The 25,044-nt window shown below is 40.9% G+C and overlaps 1 protein-coding gene across 2 annotated transcripts in view; it reads left to right on the forward strand.

Moving 5' to 3' along the window:
- Positions 1-7,657: 7,657 nt before the first annotated feature.
- ADD3 (adducin 3 (gamma)) overlaps positions 7,658-25,044 on the forward strand; it is a 27,385-nt gene continuing 9,998 nt past the window's right edge. For both annotated transcript variants that reach the window (XM_008948158.1, XM_008948159.1), the window contains exons 1-7: positions 7,658-7,884; positions 20,446-20,584; positions 22,098-22,249; positions 22,373-22,453; positions 23,556-23,705; positions 23,837-23,980; positions 24,069-24,167. In XM_008948158.1, coding sequence (XP_008946406.1) covers positions 7,690-7,884; positions 20,446-20,584; positions 22,098-22,249; positions 22,373-22,453; positions 23,556-23,705; positions 23,837-23,980; positions 24,069-24,167 — 960 coding nt within the window. In that variant the 5' untranslated portion in view covers positions 7,658-7,689. The remainder of the gene's footprint in view (positions 7,885-20,445; positions 20,585-22,097; positions 22,250-22,372; positions 22,454-23,555; positions 23,706-23,836; positions 23,981-24,068; positions 24,168-25,044) is intronic.

The following is a 25,044-nucleotide window of genomic DNA, read 5'->3' on the forward strand; positions in this document are numbered from 1 at the left end:
TGAGTTTATTCTGACCAGAATGCTTGGTGTTAAAAAAAAAAGTAAAATCTCAATCTTCTTATTGTCTGTACAACCTTAACAGTTTGCTAGTAAAACATGAGAACATTATTTTACAGAGCGAAGCGAGGAAGCCCCTGTGCTGCTGACTGCTCAAGGGTCACACAGTGCAGCTATGGGAACAGCCCAGTCACAAACAGCCTGGCCTCAGCACAGGGGGTTTGACACTGGGCGAGAGGGACCCTGCCTCTGAACTCTGGAGGTTGTTCCTTTGAGCCTGGTTTTGTCTTTTATCATTCTGTCACCCACAAAAGAGTAACTGGATAATTACCTCATCAAGGGTTCCCTCCGTCATTAAAAACTTGCACAGCAGTGAAAGAATACCAGAATGGGAATGATTAAAGTAGTTTGGGTCTACAGCATTAGGCATACAAGTTCATTTATGAGACTTAGCGCATGCAAATAGCATTTATGGCCGTGTGTTTGAGCATACTTGCTACATCAAACCATCATCCTAGGCTTGGTGTGGTAGTTTGGTTGTTTTGTTTTTTTTTCCTCCACTGCTTGTGCTACAAAAAGTTGCCAGGCTGGCCTGCAAAAGTGGAGGTACCCATTGCACCTGCTACAGGCTGGGTGCATTGTAAGGAGTCTTCCTTAACAGAGAAAAAAATGAAAAAATGTCACATCTTCAGCTAGAGATAAATGTAGAGCCCTCATATTCTGGGTGGCTGTCAGCAACCTGCTCTATTATCTCACCTTTTGATTGTAAAGAGTAGATGGTTCAGTTATGCTTTACACTGAGAAAAATATGAGTTGCACAACTTGAATATTTATGTTCACTTTAATATTGCACTGTATAATTGGACAAAAATAATGCTTTAGTTTTAAAACAAACACAAAAACAAGATTCAAATACACTCCAGTTCTTATTTCTTAGTAAGAATATATTCTGCTGCCGTGTAGTCTCTTTAATGTGGTGTCTGAAAGGAGATGATTACTAGTTTGCTCTGTTTAAAACCAGAAAGACTTAAATTGAATATGCAGTGTTGGATTAGGATATTTGATTTGTAACCAGTTTGGGCTGTAGTATGACAAATTGTCTGTGGGTGCTTTGCTACTGGAAGAAGTGGTGTTAGACACTCCAGTGCCATCACTTACTTTGTTTCAGAACAAACGTTTGTGTAGATGCGGTGAACTAGCTGGGGGAACTGACACAGCTGAAAAGAAATCAATTTTAAAAAAACAATATTAAAAAAAAAAATCTAAACCAAATAAAACCCTTAAACTCAGCTGAAGAGTAGTATCTCCTATCCATTCCTCCACCTGACTTTACAAACATCTGCTGGTATGAATCTGAAGACATGATACAGGGATAAAGATTGAATGCCTGGGAAGGTGGGACTATTCTTTAATGCAAATACTACCTTGTGTCAATTGAAGGGTGTAGTCTGACTTGAGGGCTAGTGTACAGACTTACTTTATATTAGAAAAATCAGTTACTATAATTTTGAACAAATGCTACCTATCTAGTGTAGCAGAAATGTTTTCAGTTCCACAAATTGCATTTAGAAAATGCTACCTTCTGGACATACATCTTACTCATCTTATCAGTGTGAGACTGACATGAAACCCAAACCTGTTGTAATGTTAAAAAAGAAAAAGAAAAGGAAAGAAAAATTCCACCTTTCAATGCATTGCCAGACATTTATGGTATTTGATTGGTCCTGACCAGGAGAATAAAAAAAAAAAAAATAATAATTTTGAGGGTTTTATCTAAATATTTGGGTTTTGTCCTAGAACAGATGGAATTACTTAGTTACGTGTCATTCCTAAAATTTATAGGAGGGAGGATAAACAGTTGACTTTCTAATGCCAGGAGATAATGATGGTGACCCTTATCTCAGTCTGTATTCTACATGTTTTCCTGTCCTTCTCAGCCATCCCTCATATTCCTTAAGTGTGTTTCTTTCTACCAGCTTACTTATGTAGCTGACAGTGTTGGCTGAAGCCGAGGCTTTGATTCAGACTGGAACCTGCCTGTTTCAGAGGGAGGCTGGAACTGAGATCAAGAGACACCCAGTTTGCTTCCAACAAGTCTCCTGGCAGACATGATACTGGAGGGGGTGGGGGGAAGAAAGAGCAGACTGTTCCTTAAAAACAAGCAGGCAAGAAACAGCAGGAGCAGAATAGCACAACGTGCTCCTTGAAGGACTGCTCGGGTGTGATGCAGCCTGCCTCGGGTGCCCAGCCCTGCGGTCTGTGGTGCTGGGGAACCACGCGGCGCACACGCTGCTGCTGTGCAGTGCTGGAACCCCTCAAACTGGTGGGTTGTACTGCATAGAGGGAATGGGCATGTCTGAAACCAGCCATAAAAAAAATCAGCATAAAAGGTAGGTTAATGATTTGTTTGTAGGTGATCTAATGATTTGATCGCTTTTCTGTCGCTCTGTCTTTCTCTTATGGTGCTATCTATTTTTGTATACATTCTGCACAATGTGAAAGACAAAAATATATCAACTCAGTGCTTTCTGGGGTGTTCTTTGGCAAGATAAATTTCCCCTGCATTAAATCTCTTGCTCTTTTTTTTTTCCCTTCAGCACTCCTTATTTCTCTGACCTCATTATTATTTTGAGTTTCTTTTGTGATTTTACATTGAAAACAGTTATTCAAACAAAAGCAGAACAGCATGTTACTGAGACTTTACAAAGTATCAGGTAGAGGTCCTCAGGACTTAATGTTGCAGCCTTCAATAAACAGTTCCAGGTTCCTGGAATTAATTGCAAGCTTTTGTTACATAAAATTTACTTTTCAGTAGAGATGTGCAGCCTCCTGGCAGAGGTGGAATGTTCTACTTTCTTTCCATAGCCCAGTTACAGGTGTAAAATACAGAACAGAGTATGGAGGTCAAACTCCTGAGCTAAGTAAGGCATCAAAGCACGGGAGGACACGACCTGTTTTCTTTTGTAGCAGTATCAGAGTTCAATTCAGCATGAACCAGGAGGGCATAACTAGACAAGGGGAATCAGAGCTAGATCAACAGGTTACCCTGTAGCAAGAGCTTTTGAGTCTCTGTTTCACAGGTCCCTAAAAATGTTTTCAGCAGAGATGGGAATTTTGTATAGCAAAAACTTAGACATGCTGACTTAGTTTCTTTTGCCCTCCTGTTGGAGTAGTTGAAGGATAGGTAGGGAAACTTCTGTATACTTTGAATCTAGTTTTGGCATGAGAGCAAATTCATGCTAGATCTAAACATGGGCTACAATGTGTGTCTCAGCTGACCAAGAGTGATGGCTCTCACATGGACAAAATCAGATCCTAGTTTAAGTTTGACCTCTCTGTGTATGTTTGTCCTTTCTGACCAGTCTAGGTATGGTGTCCTGTTGCTATAGAGGCACACAGTTTCTCCTCTCCACTTGTGCCTCAGTCCTTGGAAGCACGTATGCAGTACAGCATGCCTAAGAAGCGTTAGCTGGTACTGCCCTGGAAGATGGACGCTCACTTCTGTAATTAGTGAACATCGTTGGAAGGGGTGGAAGCCAAAAGTGACCTTGTAGCAGAGCTGTTTTTTTTTCTAGGCAAAAGACTCTCACCAAAAAATGGTGAGGGAAAGAATCCACTATCACAATGTATAGATTTTTGGGGTCTGGATTTCCTCTAAATACTTAGTTCTATGTTGTTGCCAGTCCTGTGCTGTGAAGGAGGTTCAGATTTTTAGATCCCCAAAAGCTAAGCATTTTTTTAACAAATATCCTCTTTTAAGAAAAGAAAAAAAAAAAATCCACAATTGTGCAAGACACAAATAATACAAGAATGGCTGATTTGTTTGAAAATTTTCCAACTGAACAGTAGAGGTTATATGAGAGTCAGCCTGGGCCCAACAGAGTGGGCATTGAACCAGACCTAATAAGAAGAACTGGACCAATAGCAGTATTATGTGCAGTAATGGAGGGGGTTTGTAGTGCAAAGACTTTCATGTTGTAATCTTAATGGCTAGAGGTAACAGCCAGTCTGAAAGAGGAAAAAATGAAGTCCAAAGCAATTAGAAAAATCTCTTCTGTGGATTTTCGATATTGCCAGCCACATTTTTGTGTTTTTACAGCTGAATGGGCTTTTCTGTCACTGCAGGAATGAATTCTAAAGTAACGGACTTGAACTAATTGTGTTCTGTAAACCTCTAAGAATAACAATAAAAGTTTTTTGAAGTTCAGGCGTGCATGTAGTTGGGCCAGCTGAGTGGATGAGCAGCTGAGCAAGATTGCCGCTCGGGGTTAGCTGGATTCAGGAGCATTTTAGGAAAAACAGTTGGATGAGGCGCCTCCTGGGAAGAAGTACTGAAGAGCAGGAGTCACAGCTGCTTGCTGATTCACACAGAGTTCTTGTCCTCTGCGTTTCTAGCCAACTTTCAGTTACCAGCAGGTGCTGGAAGGTGCCTGTTCTGAGTCAGGTGGAGATGTTTACCCCAATGCAGATGGAGAACAGGGTAGGTTTGGATTTCTGATCTCAAGTTCTTCATACCTTGTGGCATTTGGAGAGTGAGCTGATGGTCTCGTGTCTTCTCTTGGTGCTTTTTTCCTTTGCTTCTTAAACCCTGATATTTTGGGGATTGTGGAGAGAGGGGAAGGGAGGCACAGGACCTGGTTATATTTATAAGGGTATCTCTTCTGATGTGAACAGAGGAAATCTAGCTGTGATCATATCCCCAAATGCTGTCCCAAGAGGTTTGTTCTTCTTCAGTGCTCCCAGATGGAAAAGACAACAGTTCATTCTTTAGAAAAACTTAAGTTCCTTTTATACGTCTACAAGATTTTTGCCAGACCTTCACTTCTTTGAAGTCAGTCCCTTCTCTTCTCCCCAGCATCCCCAAACTGATCACATGTGACTTCCCAGCAGTCAGGCAGCAAATGCTGAATGAACTCGTACTGCGCCCGAGCAGCAAGTGCAAAGCTCACCAGTGTGCTTCCACAGCTTCCATAACAAAGCCATCCCAGCTCTTGGAGCTTGGTACGTTCATGGAACGTTGTCATGGTTTAGGGTTAGGGCTGCCCTACCTGTAACAGAAGCTCTCTGTTAACCCCTCTCCCCCAAAGGAGAAGAGAAAGGGAGTAAGGGAGAGAGACTTATCCATTAGAAAAGTAAAACAGCGTTAATGAAAATAATAAAAATAATAAAATGGAATATATACAGATATATACAAAACCAGTCTCAAACCAAACTCCCTCCTGATGGCAATATGTTACTGTCACCCACGATGCTAAGGAACAGGCCCTGGGGAAAAGTCCCAGGCTGGACTCGGCGGCAGATGGGAACCGGGTACGGGCGCTGGCTTAGCTGGATTCTGGACTGAACTCTGAACTGGTTCCAGGAACACAGGGCTTGGGATCAAAGGCAGAATGGACAGAGTCCTCCTCGGATTGGGGACCACTGAAAAGGAAGCAAAAGAGAGGAAGGGGCTTGAGCCTTGTGATCCTTCAGCTTTATACTGAATATGGGGGATATGGGATGGAATACCCCACTGGTCAATTTGGGGTCACCTGTCCTGTCCACGTCTCCCCGCAGCTGTGGCCTTTTCTTTCTGCTCAGCTCAGTGTGGTACACAGGACTTAGCAGTGACCTTGGTCTGCACACCAGTCCTTGGTGGTAACTCTAAACATGGAACATTATCACTGCTAGAAGCAGACGCTGTCTGCAAAACTGTGCTGGTAGCTTCAGAAAGGGCAGTTAGTTAGAAGAGCTTTAGCTGAAAAGTAAAAACACTGAACAGAATTAGTTCTGGTCTAATCCAAACCAGGACGTATGTTCATCCAGCATGCAAGGTAGCTCCTGGAAGCTCTGTGCATGCAGCTGGATAACGTTGTATCCCAGATAATGTTTTCTCCCCCCCAAAAAAAAAATTAGGGCATAAACCCCAAAACCAATTACAACCTGTAGTGATTGTTTTTGAGAAGGGTGTTAGCTGTATTTAATTTCAATCCCAAATTTTATCATAATCTGTAATATATAATAAGCATGGATGTGATTTTTCTTGTACATTATCTGCAAATGCTTTCCTAGCTCTCTAGGTGGTATCTACCTTGTTCTGCTGTCTGAGATTTCATTCTTAGTAGCAGGGCTGCAGTGCTCAAGGATTTCATCCTGCTGTTGTCCCCTGCAGTGTGCCAGCAAGGCTGTTTGGGCGTCAGTGTGGGAAACTGGCTGAAAACCAATTTCCATTCTCCTGCCAGCCTGGTTTGTGGTGTGGCTGCACAGCGGAGGATGCAGCACAGGGACCAAAAGGGTTTGCCACAGGCAGGAGGAGGGCTTGGGTGGCTGGAGCTGGTTTTAACAGGGCTTCCAGATGTTTCATCTGGAAAATGCGTGATGTTATAGTTGGAGGAGTTCAGATGTTCCACATCAGTCCACCATTCACAGAGAACCCCAAACAGTACTTGCACTGACCCAAAGAAGGGATGAGTGAACTGTGCTGTGGAGCAATTGACACTTTAAACCCCTGATACCATAATGTCAAAGCACGCTCTTTAATACTGCATGACAAGTATCATTCCTTCATGTTCGCCTTTTTTCCTTGGGAGATGTGAATTATTTACATATCAAGTACATCTGCATGCAAATACTTTGTATTAAATATATTATTGAATGTAGATATTTGCATGTTAAAGTGTATTTTCATAATACACTATCTCTTCCTACAAATCTCTCTTCTCTTTGTTCCTCAAACCTGAGAAAACGTCCCTAGGAATGGTGTTCCTCAGCATGCTTCTGAGCCTGATTCTTATGTATGAAAATTCAAGTGTCTGCTTTTTTTGCTTCTGATCCAGTTCTGTTTGTGTTTACAAATGCTTATCAGGTTTTTTTTTAATGAGGCTTTAAGCATAGTTTTCTACCAAGACATGAAAGTATTTTGGGTTGTGGTGTTGGGGTTTTTTTTTCTTTTCTTTTTCCTTTTTTTTGTAATCTAGTGAGCTTTAGTGAGAATCTTTGCATACAATTGCATGCAAGAGGAGAAAAGGTGAAACTTGGGTATTTGCCATGGATGCAGCATCAATCCTGTACAACCTTTTTTGCTGTTCCTTTGGTGTCTCCAAGTGTCTCCTGAAAGTGCAGGCACCAGCCGGCGCTCTGCGGAGATCCCCTGGCAGCCTTTGAGCAGCCTGGCACCTCGTCTTTAAGCTGGGGTTTTGGGATGCTTCAGAAATCCTGTAATTGAGGAACGTCTGTATTCAAGTTGGGAGATGAGCTCTGAGCAGATACTAAACAGAGGCCCCGTCTTCTGGGTGTGTTTGGTTGAGCATGTCAGGAAGGAGAGCGATCTAAAAACCTTTGGGGAGTGTGATGGGTACAATGTAAAAATGATAGCAGAAAGTTTGTTGTAAAATATATTATGGCCATTTTGAGTCATTTTAAATTGCTTGATGTTGAATTTTTATTTGAACTTAAATAGAGATGGTTATGTGCTCTCAGAGAACTCATTAATGTTTTTTAAACACTTTTCTATATTTTTCCTTAGTTTTCTGATCAAGATAACTATTCACTTGTTCTCCTTTCATTTTAAATGTTGTTCTGCAGAGATGAAAAAGAACATAACTTGTGCCCAGACTTGGCAGATGTATTTAATACCCTCCTTTAAATGGTTAGTCATTCTTCCCTCTCTCTCTCCCTTGTCCCAGGTGAAGCCCCCCACGGCAGCGTGGCAGCATGAGTACGGATGCCAGTCAGGGGGTGATCACCACTCCTCCCCCCGCCACCATGCCTCACAAGGAGCGGTACTTCGATCGCATCAATGAGAATGACCCCGAGTACATTCGGGAGAGAAACATGTCTCCTGACCTGAGACAGGACTTCAACATGATGGAGCAAAGGAAGAGAGTCACTCAGATCCTGCAGAGCCCTGTGAGTAGCATTACGGGGGAGTGAGAGTTGGAAGAGTGTTACTAACTTTTTGAGACTTAAAAAAAGAAATCTACATCACAGCTAGCTAGGATAACTGGACCATCTTCTAAGAGTCACTAGACAGATTATCCAGCGTTTTGTTTGCTTAGTTTTTTTGTCTGTGAACAAGCAGCCTTTATTGTGTTGGTTTTTCTCCAGATGCTTTCATAGTCTTATGCTTCACTGCAGTAATACAAAAAGATCTGGCGGGCTGCAGGGTACTTCATTAAAACTTAGGGGCAGGGGAGAGAGTGAAGGAGTCACTGGTCACATAGGAATAAATTAGGGCATAATGTGGTGTTCTGATTTCTGGGTTTGAATATTAATGTATCATTTGCATTGAGAATGCTTTAATTAACATTTTTAGTTTGGTTAAGTTTGTTCAAAAGCTAGACTATGTGTTCTTTTCTTGTCCTTGGGGGATGATCATACCTACCTTGGCCATAGTAGCTTTCATCTACTGGTTGTGTAAGTTCTTACTTGTGTAGGCTACATATAAAACTATTAAATCAATTGAAGCACTCTCCTATTAGTTTTAACATGTATTTTAATACTTGTATTCACCAGGTTAAGCACAAAGAATGTATCAGAAAGTAATACTGTTGTCCTGAGTATTTTCAAGCCATAGGGAGTAAGGACTGTGTGAGAGCGAGCTTTTGGGGTGTAATGTGAATAATGAGAATGAGACTGGGAAGGGGTTAAGCAGCTTTACAGATCCTTCTCTCTTCAGTTTCTCTGTAAGATGGGGTGCTTCTTCTGTAATTTTTTTTGAAGCTTTTCCATATGTAATGAGATTGCAAGCAGCTGTTGGTAATCCCCCTATTATAGTCACTCATGAATAACAGGATTGTTTGCTAAAGTGTTGTCAGTGGAGTGCCTCTTGCATCTCTGTGTTGCTCAGAGTATAATGTGAACCTGTTGACTAAGGAATTTATTACTTTCAAGTCAGTTTGTGCAAGCCTGGTTTTGCAGTCAAGCTCTTTTATAAAGAAAATACTCTAAGGAGGTATTGCATAATCTTTTATTATGATAATTTTATGTTAAACACTCAGTTGTATAATGTGATTGGTGTCTGCTCGTTCCTGTTAAAATATTCATATTATGAGTAGCCAGGACTCAAAGCAGTGTCTAGATCTTTATCATTACAGAGAAAAATAAGTTACAGAGACCTTGTTTGGGTCTGTATGCATGTTACTTTTTGTCCTTTTTGCTGGCAGTTTCGAATCCAATGAGCATAACTTTCATTAACGTTTTGGGAGGCTTTTTACCAAGCCTGCCAAACATAATAAATGTCTATTTGCCACAGCATCTGTGATCTTTTTAATAGATACAGTGTCAGCGTGGAGATTTTAGAAAGGAGGATGAAGAGGGACAACTCCTGAGTCTAGGTAACTGTTTTAACAGAAGGTTGGAGGACAAAGAGCTGCCGAGCTGCTGTTAGTGTCCCGCCACAAGAGAAGCTGAGTCCAGCACTTTTTGGAAAGTGATTGTTTGAAGCTGCCAATAAGTTGCAAGATTTTGTTGTGTCAGGGAATGGTTGTCCAAATAAGCCAGGGGCATGCTGCCTGCTCAGCTCTTGGCATCTGCCAGGGAGAAACAGGGAATGTGGGAGCTGACTGTGTGATCAGGCACGAAGAGGAGGTGTCTGAACTACCAGTTCCCCTCAAGTATCTCCTTATACTGTCTTTTTTCTTGATAGCAGGATTCCTCTAAAATTTCTCTATGGTTTCTCATGCAAGGAAATTAAACTTTATTACACTATCTGTGACTGAACATCCATCCAGCAAATTTCATAAGTGATTTGGGAATAGAAACTGCATTATTTCTTCCAGGTTCCAGCTGCAATGTGCCATAGTGTTCTGGAGAGTCAGGACTGAAAACAATTATCTTGTCTCCTCCTGAATATAATGCTTGTCACAAAAAGGCCAGAAAGCATTTCTCCTGTTACCAGTCTACATAACACAGGTTCAGGATTGAATTAATGGGTATTGTGTGTAATGCTTTTGTTCTACAGCTGCAGATTTACACTGCATTATGAGTTTGCATAGAGTTTTGTCACTTCTTTGGCTTATTCCAGTCAAAAAGGAGGAAATAATTTGAAGGTGTTTGGAGTAAGAGGTTATCAGACACATTTTAAAGAGCTTGCTTGCTAGTGAGTCCTCACCTAGTCTTAAACATATGTATTCAGATCAGAGACATAATCATTGGTTCATTTCCTGGCAAGTATTAGTAAATATGAAGTGTATGTAACAAGAATAATACCTTTCTTAAAAATACTCAAACATGTATGGACTTGAAGCGAGCTTGCTTCAACATGCCCCTTTCTCTGAGCAAAGGATTTTGGTGTAAAACTAAAGGGTTAATCACCGTCATATGCTAGGAAGCTTAGGTACTGATTTAATCTGTTTTATTGCAAGCTTTTTTCTTTCTTTCAAGTAGGAAAATCTAAATCCTTTAGCAATAAAATAAATTAGAGAATATATTTCAGGAACTACAGTGTATTTTGTGTGGTGCATGTTGTTGTGGGGGCTACAGCCCTTACCAGACATCTTCAGACATCAGACTGCGGCATCTCTCTGATGTGCTGTTTGATGCACGCATTGATGTGCAGTCTGACTACTCCTCTCTGATGTGCAATTTCCTTTTCCTAAATTAAATATTTTAAAGGCTGCTGAAAAGCTATTCCCATTACCTCTGATGTCCACTAATGTCTTAGAGTCTGTTCATGGTAAGCCTTAAACAAATGATAGGGGTTTTATGACAGCTGCCCATGAAGAATGTCCTGACATTATCAGTGAATTCTCAGATGTGTTTGCTTAATACTGTGTGTAACCTGTAAGCATCTGATGGCCTGGAGAATCTGATAGGACCTGCATGTTTGTTGTTCTGTATCTGTTAGCAGCCCGATAGCATCCAGAGGTACTGCTGGACAGTATTTAAGATAAAGCCATGTAAGCTTATTTCAGTAATGTTTGCAAGTTCAATTATATTGCTTTTCATCAGGTCTAAGATACTTGACCTGTAATATATCCAAAATCTGCAAAGATGGGGCTTGGGGTTTTTTTTTAGATTTTTCCAGCTTAAGTCTGAAATTAAAAACAATTTTGTCTTTTTATATGCTAAACGTTTGTATATTGTTTGTTACACAGAGTAACCACCTCTTTCAAAGAGTAAACATTTATTTGCTGTATCATCAAAACCCTCATTTAAGTGATGATATACGAGTCCTGACTTTCATTTCCTTCTGGCATTTCTCTGGTGCCCTCACCATGGCAACCAAAAGCTTCAAAAACACTTAAGAGGAAGAAAAAACAAATCAATGGTTGCACAGTTATGGTATGTGAAGACTGACCAGTCAGTTCAGCATGGGGAAGCAGTGTGAACACGAACATGCACATGCAGAAGGGAGAAGCTCTCTGCAGCCCTCCCGGCGTGGCGAGGGAGGGTGCCGGCTGCTGCCGTGGGCAGGCAGCAGAGCCACGCTGCCTCCAGTGAAGTGAGACCATGTGAAACCATGATCTAAGCAGCAGGAAAGCCAACTACAGGCTTCAGCTGACAGGAGTGTGTGTGTAACCTGAGAGGACATTCCAATCACTGCTTCAGCTGCACTGAGGAGTGCCTTACATCCACTTTCTGTCATGGTGTTTGAAGAGAAGCTACAGGTCAGAGTGGAAACGGGAAATTCTTGTACATAAGATATACTGCTATATGAGATAGACTTCATTATTTTTGCTGAAGTAACAAGCTGGAGTAGTCAAGTTTGCGTATAAAATTATAAGCTGAAGAGTTGAAACAAGTAAACATAAAAGTGCCTAGTTGTTGGAAAGTAACTGCCCAGTTTATATCTTGAATTCACCAGTGAAAGTTTTGTGTGGCAGGTCAAGACCCGTTGAATGTGTACTTGCTATTTTTACATATGAAACATAGTTATTTGGACCTTGTTTGGTTTTAAGTTAAGCACTTTGGCAGGATCTCATCATGCTTTTCTTTGATTTCATGTTGGATGTAGAGAGCATATACTGATCCATTGTGGCTCTGCTGGGCATCTAGGGAGATTCTGCACTGGTGCTGCCATTACATGAAGATGCTGGTTCATATCTAGCCATCTGGATCTTAAAATCAGGGTTTCTTTATGCTGAGGTTAAGAATGTGCCTCTCTTCCTTCCTGCCTTATGCATGCACACATCTCCCTGCCTCCCACACCAGCTGGTCTTGCCCAAAAAAGTGAGGAGATAACAGCCTAGCTTAGCAACTTGTCTGTTCAGAGGTCTTCCTTAGCATGCAGGCAGATTTTTCTTCTCAAAAACAAGCAAACACACCCACACTTGAATTTTTTTTTTCTGGCTATGCTACTTTCAAACCATCAGGACAGAGATGAAGGATGGTTTGATTTACTTTTTCCCCTCTGCTTTTGCAATTGTCTAGCTTACTTTATTTTGAATCGAGTGAAAGTGCGGTATTTTCACACCACCACTCCCTTTTGGGGCTGTTTATTTTCTTAAAATAATCAAAGTCTTTTCAGTTCCTCACATGTTTCAGCTTCCACTGCTCTTTTCTCACAAGGCTGAAGCCTTTCAGATCTTTCAGGAGCATCAAGCTTTGGCCAAGAGGGGCTCACAACCTCATGCATGCCCTGGGGACCTCCTCACTGGGCAGGCTTCTTGAACTGCAGCTCCATCCTCTGGCTCTGGGCTTCTCTGACCTCTTCCTGACTTCCTGCTGGGGAGTCAGGACTCTCCTCTCATTGCAATAGCTTCTTTAATCACATGCTTTCATCCTATGACCTGTGCAGCATTTCAGTCCCTGGGGCAGACAAGCACAGCTTGGTATGTCGTTTAAGGCATGCCACAAAATGCCCCTTACGGATCCCCTTGGAGCAGTGACAGTGTTCTGCTGAGCCCATGGCAGACCAGGGGACTGGACAAGTTCAGCATTTTAAGTGAGGGGGAGTTTGGGCTTAGGGTAATGCCATCCTAGATCAAAGCCACCCATTAGATCTCTATGAGAAACCAAGAAATCCCATTGCCTGACGTCCATTTCTGTAGCTGCAGCCATGCATGGTCAGTTCATACCCAAGTCCTGCACAAGTACAGTTGTGAGTTTTTCTCTGTTTATTTACATTGAACATGAGTTACATTTCACTCCTCTTTCCATATTGCTGCTTTCCATTTAGTTTGAGCTGTGGTTTTCATTAGATAAATGCCAAGTTTCCAAATCAATTCTTTGTTGTGTGTGTTTGTTTTCTAATCTTCCTGCTGCTTGAGTGCTTGGGTTTGGGGTTTTGTCGTTTTGGTACGTGCTCTTAAAAGTGGACTGGAAAGCCATGACTGACTCCTCTCCTACCTTGCTGCAGGAGAACATGCATCCAGAATGTTGTGCAAGAGCTCTCCCCATTGTCTGTCCTGGGGCATCTCCACTGTGTGTAACCCCCCCTCTCCGTACTCCTGTGCTTACTGAAAAACAAAAACAAAAACAAAAACAAAAACAAAAAAAAAAAAAAAACCACAATTAATTTTGCTCAGAAATTGAAGCTTGTTTTTTTTCTAGAATTTTAAATTTCAGCAGTTATATTCCATCTAGTAATATGTGTAGCGTGGCTTTACACCATGAGAAAACACAAGGGAAGGACCCAGACCCCCAGGTCATGGCAGCAGTTGTGTGAGTGTGGCACTGGGACTTTGGGAATCAGCTGTGCTGAAAATGGGCTTTGCAAAGGAGTTCAGTGCTCCAGGTTTTGCTTTAATCATAGGGTATCTCTAGGCTGCTTATCGCAGGAGTAAACACCCTGCTTTAGCTCATGAAGGGAAGCTAGTGAGTACCAGGGTAGAGGAGCTGGAAAAACCAGCATGGGCTGAACTCTTGATGGGGACCAGCCTGCTGTCAATCGAGTCGCTGAATCCAGCCCAGATACCCACCTGCTTCACTGCAAGGGAGGAGATTATTATAGCTTTACCTATTTCCCCATACTTATTACTGAGCCTATTTCTTTCTGTCTTAACACAGAAGCCTCCCACCTTTTTTTATTTTTTTTTTTGTCACAGTGTTAACAAACACTTTTTGTGGCTCTTATCTTCCCCGCGCCAGCCTTAACTCACTGGCGGTTTTTTTGTGGCCAACTCCACCCTTTTCCACTTATTGCACCGGTTGTTTGTATCTGAACTCCAGCCTTGAAACAGCCTCTTAGGAGACGGTCTCAGTGGTGGTGGTGAAGGTCTTCCTCTCCACGGGCAGCTGCCTGCACAGCACAGGAGTTAAAATTAACATCTCTTCGCTCTCAAGAACGAAATACCAGTTAAGTTTTGAAACTTTTTTTTCAGTGGTGGTGATTTTGGCTTAGAGACTCTATGTGGGTGCATTTATATAGAGAGAAATTGAATTAAACCCTTTTGAAAAATGGATTTAAGATCTCTAAATTCTGATCAAAAATGAGCAAAAGTGAAAATGGATGAAGGAGTTACATGTGTTATTCTGCAGCTTTTAGGCTAACAGCAGTGCTGCTATTATGTGTAGGGACCTCACATATCTGTTCTAGCTACTTTCCTGTAGACTGGCATATCAAACTGTTCAGACCTTACTGTACTTAGTCCTGATGTGAGCACATGCTTCCTCCTCTTACAGGTTTGCAGTAGTGTGGAGCATTTGTAGATGACCTGTATTCCATTGTTTTCTCTATTTATAGGGAAATATTTTTTTTGTTTATATTTTATTCTAGTTCTTTTGAGTGGATAAGGACATGAAGAAATCAATGGTCAACAAACAAGAAGCAGCTTAGAAAGACAGTAAAAATACTTAGGAGCTTGCATACCTCTTAACATCTTCAGTGAAGAGATTAATACTAAAATTTTCTAGCAATGTTGTTATTCTGTGCTATATATAGATGTGTATACATGTAAAATAGGTTATTCTAGCAAGTTGGTTATTCTAGTTTTTCTGCTTATGTTGATTGAAAAATAGCAGTTGTCAACTGGTACATGCAAATGTCTCTTTGATTTTTAAAAGCCCCAATTTACACTGTCAGCTTACACTTAGACTGTCCTGAAAGAAAATGGAGGTATATGAGTCAGAACTGAGCCTTTTAACTTCTTCATTCTTGAGTTTCAGAGAACCTTTGCAGGTCTAAATTGAAATATTTTTGCATCTAAACTGCTTGAGTTTATGATGTGTTTTTGAAAGATGATTGAAAATATTTCTGGAGAAATAATTTTATGACATTAGAAAGAGCTTGACCTAATCATGCAACTCATGACTCTCCCAAGAAAAGCTGTATGTTCTGCTGGCTGCAGTACTGTGCAGGGCTGTCAAAGCTGGTGTAGAAGAGCAGGCAGAACTTTAAAACAGAAAGTTTAGAAACAGTGGAATTCTAGCAACAGTTTTAGGAACAGGCTGAGCTGCCCTCTTTTTTTACTGGTGAGTTGTGGGGAAATCCATGTCTCAGTGCAAGGCAGTAGAGTGGCATTCAGAAGATGGGTGAGATGGGAACAGAGCAGCAGCTGGGCACTACCAGCTCAGGGCAGTCAGGTCAACAGCCATCAGGCTTGGCTGTGCAAGGGCTGCTTTGGTTCATGGTGTAAATGCAAAACTATGTTTTCCCCTGGTATAACTTAGAGTAGTTCAGCTCACTGCAGTTTTAAAGATAAAAACTTTAGCAGGCAGTAGTGGAAGGGGAGTTTGCTTCATACGAAGGTCAGGCTTTTCATTTAGGTGGCTCTCTGCTGCCAGGTGAATAAAAACTTACTTGTTGTGGACCTTGTCTGAAATATTGCACTACATCCCCTCAAGCAGCTGTCAGAGGCCCAGTTTTCATACCATGATCTGGTTTCTGTGCAAATTTCAGCAGAAGGCTTCAGCGTTGTTGCAGCACAAACAAGGGGAGACACCAGTGCTTGGCTGGGCAGGTGAACTTGCTGAGGGCAGAAGGATGCTTCTTAGCATCTTAGGCTAGTCACTGCTCTTATCATATCATGTTATGTCTAAAGTTTTAGTGGTTTAAAATTAATTTAAAAAAACGCCACACGTACCCAAAGGTCTGTTTAAATCCCAGAGCTGAAACTTTCTCCTTATTGAGCAGCACTGAGCAGACAGCTGAATAACATAATATTTCATTCATCTGACAGCACAGTTTTTCCTTTGTCAGCATTTTCTTTTCAAATACTATGTCTGAAATTACAAGTGACCTTTCCGCTTGAAAAATAACTGCTTTGTGCCAGGGCAGAGCGTTTTGTCATCTTCTTGAAAACGTCTCTCTCAATCATGACTTTCACTTGGTCACTTGTGGGCAGTTGCCCTGTAATGCCATAGATACAGACATATAGATCTGTATCTATATTGCGGTCTTGTGAATTAAAGCAAAACCAAATCCCTTGGTCTCCAGGCTGCAGTTAGGTTTTCAAAAACAGATGCCTGCTGCCGAATGGGTCAGTTTCCAAAATCAGAGCCCTGCACAAGTAGGGATTTTACAGAAAACAGTGATACACAATGAAAGCTCCAATAAATATCATTCATTTAGTGGCTAATATTGAAGGTAAATTGTTGTCCAGGAGTAGGTGATGCCGTTCATATAAGCCCATCAAGAATTACCAGAAACGAAGAAGGTTGTCTTAGCACATGTGGGACGGTTATCTAAGGACACACAAATCCAAGTTTTAATGTCCTTTAGCAGTGAACAAAAGATATTGAAGTGTTCATAATTGTGTGTGGAGGAATGCACGTGAGCCAGGCATGTGACGCGGTGGAGGCCGCAGCCTGCTGGAGAACATGGCTGCGCACTGGCCTGGGGATCAACGGCATGCTTTATCTTATGCCCTTCATCCCCATCCTCACCTCTGCTTTATTGCTCATCCCAAGCCTCTGTATTTACTACTTGTGCTGGCTCTTCTGTTATTTCTGAAATTATTTATAAGGAAACTGCTTGTTTTGTTTAACAAAACTGTTGCTGCAACACTAAGTCCTCACTCACAGTAGCCTCAGCAGGTGTATTGTATACTACTGTTAGCAGCAGACAGCAAAACTAAATTAAAAAAAAAATGAAAATGGCATGATCAGAAAGCAGAAGAATTAAAAATATAATAACAAATAAAACATCTTTCTGTTTAAAATCGCCCAAAATACATTATACTACCCTTTTTCTGCTATAGAAGTAACATTACTTGTACATTTTTTAAAAAAAAATGTCTGAATATGACTAATAAGAGTTTACTGTGAATGTTTTTGCAGATCCTTTTTATAGTCCTTGTTGAGTTGAAGTGAGAGTGATTTAATATAATACAGATAACTGTTTTTCTCCATCTCCTCCCAAGCAAATATTTCCATGAATTCCATGAATTCTGACTTCCATATGGCTCCTGGGAGACTACAGATGTGCTGTTTCCTTATATACATATTGTAAACAAGAGTGAAAGAGCATTTGAGCCTTGCAGAGTATGAAATGGCAGAGCTTTCTTGCAGGGGGCCTCTTTCAGGAATACATGAGAAGTAATCAAATACCTTGGAAAGAAAAAGTTTGAAAATAACTGTTATTAGAATTTGTCGATGAAATGTATTAGCCAGTTGTCTGTGCAGTCTTAATGGATGACAGTAGCAGAAGGAGAAAGTGCCATAAAACCAGAGCCTCATGGTGAACCATTGGCAGAAAAGCAAGCTGGCAGTGGGATGGCTGGTGCTTGAAAGTCTGTTTTACGTGTTTGAGGGGCTTCTAGGGGAGGGAAAAGCCTTCTGTAATGTGAAGCATATGATGTGCAAAGGGCCAAGGAAGTACCTCTCTTGTTACTATGTGGATTTTACACTTTGGAGCAGGATGGTAGAGCATAAAGGTTGGACCTTGGCTGCTTTTTCAATGCAGCTGTTTGATCACCAAAATGCTTTTTTCTAGTACTGTGAAAAATCTTTGTATTCTGTAGGGGATTGTATAAATCATGCACATCTGAATTTCATTCAAAACCACTTTGGTTGTAGTGAGATGTGCTCAGATTCAGGTACTAACCAGCCTCAAAGATTTAAACCAGGCTGTCACGGGTGATGCTGAATCATCTGTCTCCTGGTTTTTCAGATTATGATTTTCTGTGTAACTCCCTTGTTACCCGGAGGTGCAGCAGCACATTAAACTCTCAGTGCTACGCTTGAATTTCACTGAGAGTTGTGCTTTGAATATATAAGAAGCTACTTGATGTCCAGTGCTCTGCAAATGGAGCTCTGGGCCTCTCAGAGGGAATGTCCGGAACTGGTGGAAACATCTGGCCTCAGCCTTCTCACTTGACATTCTGTGGCAATGGTGACAGGGCCTTGCTGCACCTTAAAGGTGTGGTTTGGGGGATTAGTAAATTAATGCTTGTGAAGCACTTGGATTTACGGTGATGAGCTGCCCAGAGAAGACCTTGTCAGATAAATAACTGTCATCTCAACAGAGTATGAGTAGCATGCAAAAAAAGGCACAGAGCCACATGGTGAGCCATGAGAAGAATAAAAAATACTCAGTTTGTTTTCTAGTGAGAGCTAGCCACTGCATGCCAAGTGAGGCATGGGGACAAAGACAACTGTGATATGCTTAAAGATCGTTATCTGTGTGCAAGAGGGACAAGGAACCAGCCCCTGCATGTCTGACTTCCAGCAGTCTGGGCTTGGGGCCACAGTCAGGTTCCAGGCTGGGGATGGTGCTTGCTATCGTGTCGGTAAGGGTGGCACCCGCCCTGCCAGTGAGCACGTGGAGTCAGGATTATGATGGCCATCCTTGGATCTGGATCAGATTGAAGGGAGTGGGTTTCAGAGCTGACAGATGAGAAATGAAAGTCAGGATGTTTTCTCTAACGGCTTGGTGTAATCCTTGTTTGACCTTCTAGCAATTACCTCCCCTTATTACCTTCCATCAGTTGCCCTCCTGGGCTCCCAGTGTGCTCCTGATGCCCCTCCCATACCACCTCCACTTCTTTTCTCCCAGTCCCAGTTTAATTTCTTTCCTCACTCGATTCTCTTTTTCTCCTTTCCTTTCCCTCATCTGCTCCCTTCCCATGCTGGATAGATCTTACCTACAGCAGCCACTAAAATCTAACGGTCCATGTATCTTAAGGCTAGCAAGAGGTTGTTCAGCAGTTTGGAGGATGCTGCATGTGTAGTCTGCTCTACATTGAGAGGGTCGTGTAACAGATGGAGAATTTTTAGAGCCTTTACTTCTGGAAATCCGGCAAGTCTAAGGTACACACAATCCTGACACTATTACTCCAAGGAAGAGAATGGGTCTGAAAACTTGAAAATTAAAGTGTAGTTATGGATGCTCAGCTGTCCAACTGAGAGACCATATCAAATAGAGTCTTGAGGATATTTTGGGGAAGTTTGGTAGCACTCTCTCTTTTAGAGTCAAAACCTGTTGATGAACAGACTAACAGACTATGTCATGAGATTGGTGGATTTTACCCAACAAAGTGGGTGTTTTGTAGGACTGAATTAAAATTCAGTGAAGAAATTGCATTTGCCATGCAGAACTATTTTCTTTTATAATTGAGAGCAAGTACTCTGCTAAGGCAGGCAAACTGAAAGCAGCAATTACATGCAGGGAATAGCCTAGAGTTATAATGGGAATCAGCTGCATGGTAGAGACACCAAATGTCTTCCTGGAATGAACCAGCAAGAACGTTTGCAATATACCTCAGCTCATGTTGTGTGCAGCTTTGCATACGGCTGGTTCAGGCAGAAGCTGGAGGCAGCTGCCAAGAAATAATGAGGCTGATAGAAAATATAACCTGTAAGGGAAGCTTTTGAAGGAACAGAGTTTACTTTAGTCTAGAAATGTCAGGACTGAAGTAGTCCTAGGACAAGCGTTTGTTGTGGATAGTGGTTAATCTGTCTATCATCTAGGAAGAGCAGGCTTTGTCCTCAGGGTGTGGTATATTAAATTTGATACTGTGAAAACCTTTTTGGTGATACATTCTGCAAGCATTGGTCTCTTGGGGTTGTGGATAGTTTACACAGGGAAAAAGGGATGGGTTTTTGACTTTGAGAGCAAGAAAGAAATAGAGAGGAGATGACATCCTGGCATTCTTTCTAGTTTTTGTATGTCTGTGATACTCCTTGAGGATGGATGACCTCCAGTTTTCCAGTTGTTTAACTTTATCAAGTTTGGATGCATTTTCAGAGGGATTACAGAATATAAAAATGTCCGTCTCTAAAAGCAACATCCTGATCAAATTTCAAGTACCTCTTCCAAAATATGGAGAACACTTACTTATTGATAAAATGATTATTTTTTTTGTTAGCATTTGCAAAAAATACATTTTCTCTTTTCTTGTTTTGGGAAATAGTTAACCCATTGTGACCAAACTCCTTCCCCCTCCTACCTCCCAAATTGCCAATACTTAGAGTACATAGTTTAGGTCAGATGGTTAAAGTCTGGCAAAGTTATAAGCAGCTAAAAACAAGGTCTAAGGGGAAGTTTCATGTAACATTAATAACAGACAAAGCTACCAGCCCCACCTATAATAATCTTTTTTTCTATAAAAGCCAAGTTTCCCTGATGATTCTCAAATGTTTCTACAGGCTTTTAGAGAAGATCTGGAATGCCTTATTCAAGAACAGATGAAGAAGGGCAATAACCCCACTGGACTGCTTGCATTACAGCAGATTGCTGAATACATTACAGCAAGCTCTTTTTCAGGTTTTTCCTCATCGTCACTCAGTAAGTCAATTATACATATAATTGTGCTTTTTCTCTTCCTTTCTTTATTATTACCAGGGCTTAGCAATGCTGGGATCTCCTCTTTGAATAAAAGTTCTGTCAGAGCTTGCTTCAGCTGTGAAGTAGTACAGGTGGTGGCCTTAACTTTCCTTTTTATGGCTCTTTCTCCCAAATTCTTTGACTTGTGAAAGATTATCCAAAATGTTTGGACTTCTCACACTCAGTTATTATAGACATTGCTAATAAAAGTTTAACTGAGATAGGCAACAAAATGCTGTGCCCTGTTACCATTAGCAGTTTACCATGAGCATAAACTGAGATGTGAAATAACTATTTAAATTTATTTTTCTATTCTTTCATATAAATTTGTACTAAAAAAGAAAGAAGAGGGGGGAGAATAGGCTGGCAAACTGAATCATTACACGAACAGCTCCCACAGTTAAAAACCTGCTTGTACTATATACTCTTGTTATAAAGATGTCACTGGGATCTTTCATTTAACACCCAAGCTCTTCTTTCCAAGTCATGAAATGCTGAAACATTAAAGTTGATTTAAGTTCTGTGGGTAGACATCATATGGGAACTTGCAAGCCTGAAGTACAGTGGTGGCTGTCAATATTCCACATCTTTTGAGAATTGCTCCCAAAATGGTGTTTCAGAGTTCATTTAACAAAACAAGTAGAAGAGAACAACAGAGAGCCAAAAAAAATCTCATCTCCACATCTCTGGCCGATTAGTCAGACTGTGGGTCTGACAGTTGTCTCTGCTGCATTTGCCCAGGGACTCAGACAGGGTGACTAATCTCAAAGTGCATGCTCCTTTTGTTGAAAACCAAAGGTTTGTTCACCTGTTCTGGTCATAACTTCCCTTGTAAGCAAAGGCTGTAGGTCTCAAAGGGATGTCCTGCTTACATGAAGGGGCAAAGCATATGGTTCTGTAGTCACAAGTCAATACTTGTGATTTCTCTGTTAAGAAGCGATCTCTTCTAAGTGTTTGAGAACTCTTGCACTAATCTTAATTTCTTCGTCAGGACTAAAGTGCTGAGACTGAGACATCTCTTCAATTATTTATTGGTTATACTGGTGTCAGAGGCCCAGCAGGAACGTGTTCTCCTGTAATTTTCCTGTAATTTTTCCTGTAATTTTTTTTTAAGTAACATGTAAAAATACTTCATTAGTGGCAAAGGTCTTAAAGCTCAGTTCCAGTCCTGTACAAGATCTGGAATCAGAAAAGAGCTCCAAATCTGAATGGTACTTCAAAGGAAACCTTTATTTCACCTCTCTCATGTTTGAAAAAGAGTTGAAGCCTTAAATTCAGGATATGGTTCCTACTGTCTTAGAGCAACAGAGATTTCAGTAGAGATCATAGAAATCTCAGCAATGCAGTTCCTGTCTGATAGTTGCCAGTACTGCTGTGCTAACAATTTAAATACACTGCTTCTAGAACATCATGGCATAGCTAGAAGTCGTTTAATTGTCCAGCTGGCCATCCTCTTTTCTTATCTGTTTTTCAGGCCATGGAATGATCACACCCATCAACGATCTACCTGGGATAGATACCTCCTCATATGTTAAGGGGGAAAAACTTACTCGTTGCAAGTTAGCCAGCTTATATAGATTGGCTGACTTGTTTGGGTGGGCACATTTGCCAAATGCTTATATCACAGTAAGTATTTTAGGTTATTAAATTTTTTATTTAGAATCTTACCTATTCATTCAAATTAACTTTCCCCCTGAATAATATAAATTCAAAGATAGATCAATAATTGTGTTTCTTCTTCCTTTGCAGGTAAGAGTAAGCAAAGAACATGACCATATTCTAATCATTCCAAGAGGTCTGTCCTTTTCTGAAGCTTCAGCTTCTAATTTGGTATGTGATTCACTTGCTGTAATAACCAGCAAGGCTCAGCCTGTTTTCCAAAAGATTCTGTGGCTGCTAAAATGGACTTCTAAACTATAATCATACTGTCACTTGTTTTTTAATCTTTACCCATCAGATGAAAAGCTGATTAACTACTTAGATACTAGCGTACTTTGTCCTCAGCATTTCTTTTTGGGCCTAGCTTTGCTTTCTCTTGCATTGTTGTCAGCTTTAATATGGAGCAGCAAAGTTTTGTTTTCCTGTCTGATGAAGCTCATCAAATAGCCTCAGTGTAACAGCAACCTTTTACAACCTGACAATATGGTAGTACATGTGAAATGACTCTCTGTAGGATTAGTGCTAGAAGAATCAGCTCTTTTCTTTAGAAGTGGGGAAGTAAAGTTGAATAATGTTCCCCAAGGCCAAACAAAGGAGCTGGATGAAGTTACAGACTGGCATTTAGGCAATGGCAGCTGCTAAATCAACATCTTTCAGCACAGAACAACCTGCCATGTGTTCTTCACGTCGGTGTGTATCTTAAAGGATCAACCTCCAGGTGAAAGGGATAGCAGATTGACATACAATGATACAGCATTACACCAGGGAACACAGAACCAAAATACAAACATAAGAACAAAACTTGTGGTGATCCTGCTGTTGTTTTTTGTTGATCCTGGAATTATTATTGATCTTGAAATTACTATTTTAATGTTCCCATGAAACTGAAAATTCTCTATACATTTAATTTTCTTACTGGAAATTTATCAGAGGCTGAATTCTCTTCATATTTCAAATGTGGGAAATGTTAACAGCATTCAGTTTTGAAAGTCAGAAGCAAGAAAAGGTCAGCTAGACAAAAGAGGAATATATGTTGTATCAGGGTCTTCTTCTATAGCTAGACTTCCAACAACTGTCAAGAGCTTGGACATCAAGATTATCTTTTGACACACAGATTCACGACTGCTTTCCTACTTTTTCTCATGCTCTGAGCCCTAAATATTGGGGGGGGGGGGGGGAGATTTGGTACCAAATGAGGAAGGGAAGGTAGTTTATAGATAATGGCAGTTGTCACAAAATTCTTGAATATTTTTCCTTTGTTTAACTTTTTCAGGTTAAAGTAAACATCCTAGGAGATGTAGTTGACCAAGGAAGTACGACTCTAAGTATTGACAATGCAGGATTCAGTCCACATGTGGCCATCTACTCCACACGTCCTGATGTCAGATGTGTAATACACATACACACCCCTGCAACAGCAGCTGTAAGTCTTCAAAGTTTGTTTCCCTTCTAGCAAAGATAAAAAGTACACTCTGCTAAGGCTTGAGTGGTTGAGATCTGGGGTTTATCAGCTTCATTTTTTCCTGATATCAGTACTTCGTTTTCTTGAAACAGGTTTCATCTATGAAGTGTGGCATCCTTCCCATATCTCAAGAGGCTCTGATTCTGGGAGATGTTGCTTATTACAACTATCAGGGATCTCTTGATGAACAGGAAGAGAGGATTCAGCTTCAGAAAGTTCTTGGACCCAGTTGCAAGGTATTCAACCTCATTCATGCTCTTCCAAAACAATTTTCATGTACTGTGCCAGTTTCTACCATTTAACATTAGCGTCTTCATTTACTAGGTATTAGTCTTGAGAAACCATGGTGTGGTAGCACTAGGAGAGACGCTGGAAGAAGCATTCCACTATATTTTCAATGTGCAGCTAGCCTGTGAAACACAGGTGAGAAAAAATTTACCTGTATTTAATTTCAAACACTTATGCTGCTGAGTTATCGATTACATTCTAGATGGGAAGATCTCTAATTTTACAAAATATTTGGGGTTGTGAAATCCAGTTATCAGATGCCAGGTCAAAGTCAAGAGAAACTGGAATAATCAGGAAAATACAGAAGGAACAGCACAAATATTGTATCACTCTTCCTAGAGTGAGTAGGGATGTTGTTGAGCTCTGAAGGGTACAGTCTTTGTTCCTTGCTGTGGGAGTGAGTTTCATGCAGAGAATCTGTCAGATAATAGATTCGGTGGTATTTGCTTCATATGGAAGTGTGACTGAAGTTCTCTTGACATCCAGCTCATTTATCAAAGCTGAATGCTGTGACAAGAAAAGAAGCTTATCCCTGTGATCACAAAGATTTGTAAAACCAAATAAACAAAAGGTCTCTGCAGTAATGGTAGAGGATAACATATTTTAAAATGGCCTGGGTCCCAGAATCAGTGTTTTCTGTGTTGTCTAACACTAGCTACCCAGCTGGGTATCTGTGTGTTCTCTATAACCTGTGGGGAGACCACTGAAAGCATCCTCAAGTTCCATAACTCTTAAGCCCATCCCCAGAAACTTGACTGCTTTGCTCTGAATTGTTCCCATTGTAGTGATCCCATCCTCCCAAGCAGGTGCTTGGGGTGCAAATGGCAGACTCCCACCTCTTTCTTTTCCTCCCTTGTCCTGCCATTCATTTTGAATTTGAATGCTCATTTGTTTTGAAACAGATATAAAAATTTAGCCTTGTGATGCTGAAAGTCCTTTCTAAGGTACTCTGAAAGCTAGTGTTTGAGTCTACTCCTTTTAAAGGGCAATTATTAGTAGATGTCACTCTTTC

Source organism: Merops nubicus, unplaced genomic scaffold, assembly GCF_000691845.1.
Source record: "Merops nubicus isolate BGI_N331 unplaced genomic scaffold, ASM69184v1 scaffold14419, whole genome shotgun sequence".
Taxonomy (NCBI): Eukaryota; Metazoa; Chordata; class Aves; order Coraciiformes; family Meropidae; genus Merops; species Merops nubicus.